Genomic DNA, 7,500 nt, shown 5'->3' with positions numbered 1-7,500 from the left:
TTTTTGTATTTATGCATTGTTTTCCCTGTGTAATATAATATAATGTACTATATTGTCTGACTGTATAGTGCTATGACTTATGTTTTTGTCTGGACTGTGTAAATTGGTATCTTTGCCAGGTCTCACCCCTGACAAACCCTCCCATATTATGACAAAAGAAAAACGAAACATTGAATCAAAACCTAAACTGAAACTAGCACACTCCATGAATCAAACTGAAACTAAACTGAATTGAAAACAAAATCACACCCACCCAGTGTGAATGAGCGGTGCCTTTGAGTAGTTCATTTCATTAAGCTATATTATAAATGAATTATTGTGCATTAATTTCAAGTTTGCTCAAACACGCCACTTGGTCACCCAGCGGTATTGTGAATTCTGCGACCGGGAGTGTTTACCAGGCTAAAGCTGTATAGGCAAAAAATATAGAAAACACAAAAGCACTTAGACACTGGCTCAGCTGAATTGTTGCCTTAGGTCTCTCATGTACACATGACACCATGTGTTCTGACCGTGTCTGCCGGTTGTGTGTCTGTGAACATCGTGTAATCACACCATAAACAAACAACGTCAAAACAATAAACAACATGTTTAATTTCTACAGCAATTACCGTCTCTCAGTTCAGAATACGGAGTTATGAAACGATGTGCACGGCAGACCTTTAAGGCACGAATCTCCGTGGGAATCCTTAAATACCACACTATCAAAATTCATGGGGTTGCAAATGAGTCCATTAAACAGCAAAAACGTTGTTCCTCTGCCTTCTGTTAAGGGACGATGCTATAATGAGACCACTGTTATGGTGTGAGAACGGCAGAAAGAGAGCGCTGCGTTTGTTCTCTGTTTTTAAAACTATAACTGTAAAGTCATTAATTTTGTGCTTTACTGCAGTGGTTCTCAACCTTTCTTTCCTTGGAGCCCCCCTACATCTGACAAAAGCTGAGACCCACGCACACATGTGTTGTGTTTATCCGACATGTTAACCCTACAGTATATCGTCGGCTGGAAAGTAGCAGATCGACAAGTTCAAAACGTGTCACTTTGTGCGGCATTTCGAGCTTGTAGATCTGCTACTTTAGATGCTTTTGTGTGATAAAAAAAATTATAATCACAAAACACAAAAAAGGCAACGATATACTTCTTGTACGATTCATACAACAATTAGTGAAAATAGGCAATCTATAATAGGCATGCCCATACATGTGGCGGTGTGTGAGCTTGTAGACCCCCCCCCCTCCAGTGGAGAGACTGGAAAGTGGCAGGGTCGGTGTGCGTGTGTGTGTATGTGTGCGTGTGTGCGTGTGCATGTGTGTGTGTGCGTTGTGCCTCTATTATCTGTAGTTTCAGAATAAGTGTAGTAGCATCTATCTATGCAGGCATGGCTGCATGGATTTGCGTGTGAGGAGAGATAAGCTCAAACCAACAGCAGACCGGCCTAATTCTGCAGTCTCCTGTTGAAACCTGAGCCCTGCAGGCTGGTCCACACTGGTTAGACACGTACACCACCAGCAATAAACCACTACCAATAAAAAAAGAAAATGAATCACAATTTGTGATTTATCACCCATAACGCTGTTTCTAATTAATTTGACACACTTTCCTTTTATAAGAAACCATCAGTCCGATTCAGACACGCTCGAGTTTTTAATACAAGTCAAAGGACCTTTATTTACTGCAGAGGCGGATTAACATCTTGATGGGTGAGGGTGATGTGAATTTGGATGCTGGCAAACGTGGCAAATTAACAACTTTTCAGAGTCAAGAGCATTGGTTCTCAAAGTGGGGTCCGGAGGACCCCCAGGGGTCCTTGAGGGGGTCCCCAGCAAAATGAGGAAAGTCTAAACACTTAAGCCCCATTTTATTTTTGGGATATTCGAAAATGGTCTATCCACAAGCTCACAATGCACATTGTGAGCTTGTGGATCGACCATGTATGGATCTGTAACTTATTTTAAAATGAGCTTGAAGATTGGCTATTTTAGAAAATCTTTTGACAAAGAAATCTTCTCTTATGGAGGTCCCTGGCACAAAATATTTTCAAATGGCTGTCCACGGTCAAATACATATGAATATATGGGTCCTTGACATGAATGTGTTTGAGAGCCGCTGGTCAAGGGGGTACAAACACTGTACTCTACTGCATGCAGTACAGGGAGTCACATCAAATCAATGGGCAGCTATTGTACATGGTGAATACATTCATACTGATATACTGACGGCAGGGCCGTTACAGGCAGATGAATGGTCTGTATGGCAGACAGCCTGGCAACTGAGGAGCGACCAGGAGACAGACTGACATTGTTAGCAATTCAGTCTGTCATACAGAGAGGATGAGTCTGGAGAGAGACGGAACAGAGGGAGAGAGAGAGGGGGACAGAGAGAGAGAGAGAGAGAGAAGCAAAGACAAAGACACAGAGAGATAGTGAGCCAGAGAGTTATACTCGCCCTCCCAATAAAGCCTGATTCATACTTTGACGTACACTGGTGTCACACTTTGGAAATAGTAGACCTAAAAACCTACAAGACATCGCATCCACGACACGATGTGGGCTTGTACCGTTAGTAGGTCTGCTAGTTTTTCACACAGAGCCTAAAGCCCACCACAATCTCCTCTGCAGTGGTCCATGCGATGGTTTCTTTCAAGCCGAGCTTGTGATCAGCAGTCCAAAGGCTGTCAGAAAGACAGCTCAGTGTGTTAGTGGAGACTCAGCCATTACATTACTGGGCCACAGAAACAGTTCAGAGACCCAGGCAATCTGTCACTGCATTGATATCGGGAGACAATAATGGCCTATCACAGCCTGCCATATCTACATCAGCAAATCGTCGCTGTCGGGTGGAATCCTTGTACAGTACACACTAGGTCCAATTCCAAAACTGTTACTTTACAGGAAATAGGAAAAAAGAACCCGTGTTCAGATGTCACAAAACGCTTTGTTAAATATTTCTAAAAACCCACAGACAGACTTAACCACTTTCAACCTAGTGTTCCTATTTTGGACATGTCATTATGTGTATATATTTTCAAATGAGTATATTACGTGCACTCATGTGACTCATCTACTGTATGGTTAAACAGGGTAGTTTTGCTGAGCTCTGTATGCCTTTTCGGACCACCCCTCACTAAAGGCCCTCTGCAAACAAACAAAAGTATTTTATGAAGCATTGGCTATCATCAAATTGTCTCTATCTTTCATCATCAATGGTCATGATGAACGCTGAGTGGTCTGTATTTAGCATGTCCTGAGACAGAGCTGAGGGCCATTGCAGGTCCATGATCCCAGTGAGGTTGATGTGTGTGCACGTCGCATGAGCGTTTAGAACACAGTGTATTATTGGAGGCTTGATGAAACTGAGAAAACCAGAGGTAGTGATCCATGTCCTGGAGAGAGAACAAATCCCCAGGATTATTATAGAAATATTAATGACACGAGAGAGAGCGAGTTTAATATATCCACACCGACAGCACTATTCCTCCAAACAGCGCCTTGACAGTTCAGTCAAAACTCAAAACAACAGAAAATAGCAGAACAATTGGCAATCAATAGAAATGCCTTACAAGGAGAATGAGCAGGCAGGCAACAAACAATCCCCTCAAGGCGTCGGATGACAAGCACAACTAGATCCTCGCTGCAAACTGAGGACTTCATCACGGCAAACAAAAGATAGCTGCCGGCGCTGTGCCTCCGTTTGTCAGTAGAGCAAAAATGTAGAGCTGTCTCTGGATGAATTAAGAAAAGCCTGTTCCCTTGAACGTGAGTCGAAACTGTAAAACGACTTCACTGCACTTTTCTTCTCCTTTCTCCCCCCTTTTACAGCTCTGTTCATCTGGGGAAGGGACATAAATCAGGGATCGTTGTATTGGGACTGGGGCAGAGGTCAAAGCAGAAAGACGGATGAAAACAAGAGATAGTCTGCAGGCCTATTAAACGATGGAGGAGAAGGTGGAGGGGTTATGAGGGCTGGGGAGGAAGGGACAACTGCGGTAGCAGGAGACGCAGCAAAGCAGTAATATGGAACGAAACATGACAGTGTCAGAACCTCAGGACCAATACCTGGTATTCACACCAATCGTAGAAGCAGCTCTTTAAGCTGTGACATTCATTCCCACATTCCTTTCTGGAAAATGATGGTGCTTCAATTTTTCTTTTTTCGTTCGATAGGGAACACAGTGACAGCGCTGCTTGCCATGAGATTTCTTTCTGATAAATGCTCCATCATTTCATACTTTGTTCTTTTGTCATTGCAGTTGCTCATTTAGCCACAGAATGAGTACGTTCGCTGACAAAAGCGGCGAAGACAATGCGGTTCAACCAAGTTCTTGTGTAAGCACGGCTATTGTTGGTTCTCCAACAAAACTGTCTTCCTGGAAAACGCGGCTAAGTGGCTGTCTGTGAATGTGAACAAGCTCAAGTGCAACACAAAAAAACATCTCTTCGCTTCATTGGACACGTTCAGACGAGGGCATACTTTCAAAATCACTTTTCTGCTAATGCAATTTTGGAGAGCCCCGCCCACAACAACTGCTGTACTTGAAAAGTAATCTGTCTCTCGTCGCCGTTCCGCTCAGCCGCACCTGTCATATAAAGCATCATTTGGCTATCTGATAGGGCTGGGCGATATGTCTTCACATCTATAGCACCATTATTTCAATTTGGCTCGATTACGGTTAACAAACGATTTATTTATTTAATTAAATATAAAAATTGCTGATAAACAAGCCCACAACGCATAGCGATGTGACATGTTGTGAGCTTGTAGAAGGGCTATTTTCCTATCCTAAGAATAATTGCACAAAGAAGTGGGATAATAAATGGTTAAGTGCTTAATCAGACTAATCAATTTAGTCGATTGTTTAAAAAAAGTCTATTATCATTTTGTCGTGTCAATTTGTTGATATATAAGGGTAAACGACTGATTATTATTTGTTTAACCTACATGAGCAAGATTAAGCCAGTTATTGGTTCTAAAGGTCTGTTTCATTTCATTCATAATCATTTTCGGTTAATTGCCCAGCCCTAGAGCTAGATCACTTGCGACCATTTCGCCAACATATGGCCAAATACGTCTACATGTTAATTAGCCCTGTCCAAAGACATTCTACAATGAAGCCATAACAAAGGTACTGTTGCATTACAGGTCACACCACCCAGAGGGTGAAGGTGACATAGACAGACGCCTCATAAATAGGACGTCACACCATATGGCGCAATGACACAAAACAGACATTTTCTGAGCGTTTAGGCCGGAGGGGAGAACAGCGATCGTTCATCTACCTGCCATCATCTTCTGGGCTTCGTAGGGCTCCATGTAGCCATCGTTCTCAGTCGTCAGACTCGTCACTTTCTCTGTGGCGGTCTGAGTGCCGCCAGCCTGCTCAGCATCGAACGGGTCCGCATAGTCTTCTAGGATGATGAGCTGTGGGAAGGAAAAATACAACACATCATTTCAAAATTCTAATCCATCACATATTCTGCACTGAGAGCGGCACGGGTAAGTGCTGTAGAAATGAAACGTGTTATTGTTTATTGTTGACGTTGTGGGGGAACAAAAACGCAATACCTTGCGTGGTCTTTATGTGAACTGTGTCGATTTTTACCTGTTGTAGTGCCACTGGTCTATACCTGCATATGCCGCTAATGTTGTTAAGAAAATGTACAAACCTGCATAATGATGCTAATGTTCTAAAGTACCTGGATATAATGCTAAGGTTGTAAAGAACATGTACACACCTGCATAATAATGCTAATGTTCTAAAGTACCTGCATATAATGCTAAGGTTGTAAAGAACATGTACACACCTGCATAATGATGCTAATGTTCTAAAGTACCTGCATAATGGTGCTAATGTTCTAAAGTACCTGCATATGATGCTAATGTTCTGAACATCATTCATTATACCACATCGTTTCGTTTTTGCTCTTACTCTAAACTACAAAATGACAGACTACAGATGGAAGACGGGAGAAATTAAAAGGAAAGAGCTCTTTTGAACGCTACAACACAGGTTGGTTGTCCAGGGAGTCACACGGCACTGAGCACGCATGACAGCAAACTGCTGCTGTGGCTGCTGGGACTGTGTGACATGTGACACACATGACTAACTAACGCCGGGTCCAAGAGGATGAACGCAGAGAGACACATAAATAACACTCCACCTCCATGTGCTTCAGCACACCACCGCAGCGCCTCAAACTTACACTTATGGCACAGTCTCCTAGCTACTGCCGTTCGCTCTAATTATATGACAGGCCAGTGACAGGCCTGCATTTCAAAAAGGCAGAGCAGCAGAGGACCAAAAATGCTAAACTTCCTTAAGAGAAACAATTTGGCAAGATTTAGAGCACACTGGCAGCCAGCCATGGCTAATTGCAGTTCAGCTCTTTCTTCTTTTCTTTTTTTTTTCTTTCTTTTCTACCCTGGAGTATTTCGTGAAGAAGAAGCTATTAGGAAGGATGTCCTAAGACCTAGAAATATGGTAATCTTAAGGGAACAGAACAACGATTCCGTCCACAGCAAGAAATATTAAGTAGAAAGCCCCCTTCATCCCCATGAGAATGTTACTTTGCATTAACTAGTAAGTATAAAGCTACTTTAAAAACTTTAAATGGGGCGAGGGGTGGTGGTGGGGGGCTAGGTGCCATCTGTCCAGTTGGACCCTGTTGGATCTAATGAGGATGGCTTTTTGACTGGAGGGATTTTGGCCCGGCTGCAAACAGGCTGTTGGAAAAATACTTTTGTTTTCCTGAAGGAACTCTCTTTAGAGGAGTCTTATTCCAAGTCTTGAGGACTGGAGTGCCTCAGGTCATAGAATCATTAAGCATCTTGATGGAGGGTTTCCTTGAGGGGGGACGTCTGAAGAGGTAAGAACACTCAGTCACCACCGTTAGTGGGCCGGGTTCAGGGGAGTGCAGCACGCATGAAGAGACTACATAAGAGGAGAAAATGGAAAGAATATGAACAGTTACGTAGGGGCCTTTTTGTGTGGAGTTTGCATGTTTTCCCTGTGTCCCCTAGGGTCAGGTACCCTCACAAAAACAAGCAGTAATCCTGGTCTCTATACTGCCTCTCCCCCGCGTGATGGAAGGGAAAGGAACTGGTTGGAATAATGTGTTCCTTCCACGCGCTACGTCCTACCGGGGGAAACACCCCCTCCCCCCTGTCAGGTGATAAGAAGCGGCCTGCTCACTCCTCATGAATTGAAGGAAGCATGAGCTCAGTTCGGGCTCTCCCCCATGTTGTTGGAACTGGTGAAAAATAAGTTACAAGATCATGAGATAAAAAATAAATATTAAAAAGGAATCCTTAACCCCCCCCCCCCCCCCCCGCCCCGCCCACACACACACACACACACACACACACAAACTCAAAGGTTTCCCTTACAAGCTTTTTGATAAGTCTATATTGCTATTAATATTGAAATGTTACAATTCAAAACTCTGTCTCTTCTGTACTTCACATTTAGCCTTGTGTTCCTTTACTAGTATCAACATTTTCAA

At 43.2% G+C, this 7,500-nt stretch overlaps 1 protein-coding gene across 2 annotated transcripts in view; it reads right to left on the bottom strand.

Moving 5' to 3' along the window:
• shf (Src homology 2 domain containing F) overlaps positions 1 to 7,500 on the bottom strand; it is a 202,089-nt gene that overhangs the window by 159,837 nt on the left and 34,752 nt on the right. For both annotated transcript variants that reach the window (XM_080729992.1, XM_080729993.1), the window contains exon 2: positions 5,278 to 5,419. In XM_080729992.1, the coding sequence (XP_080586118.1) occupies positions 5,278 to 5,419 (142 nt within the window). The remainder of the gene's footprint in view (positions 1 to 5,277; positions 5,420 to 7,500) is intronic.

The sequence above is a fragment of the Nannobrachium achirus genome (genome assembly GCF_963921795.1).
Source record: "Nannobrachium achirus genome assembly, chromosome: 7".
Classification (NCBI taxonomy): Eukaryota; Metazoa; Chordata; class Actinopteri; order Myctophiformes; family Myctophidae; genus Nannobrachium; species Nannobrachium achirus.
Note: the sequence above shows the minus strand (reverse complement) of the source record. Positions and strands in the feature narration are given on the sequence as shown.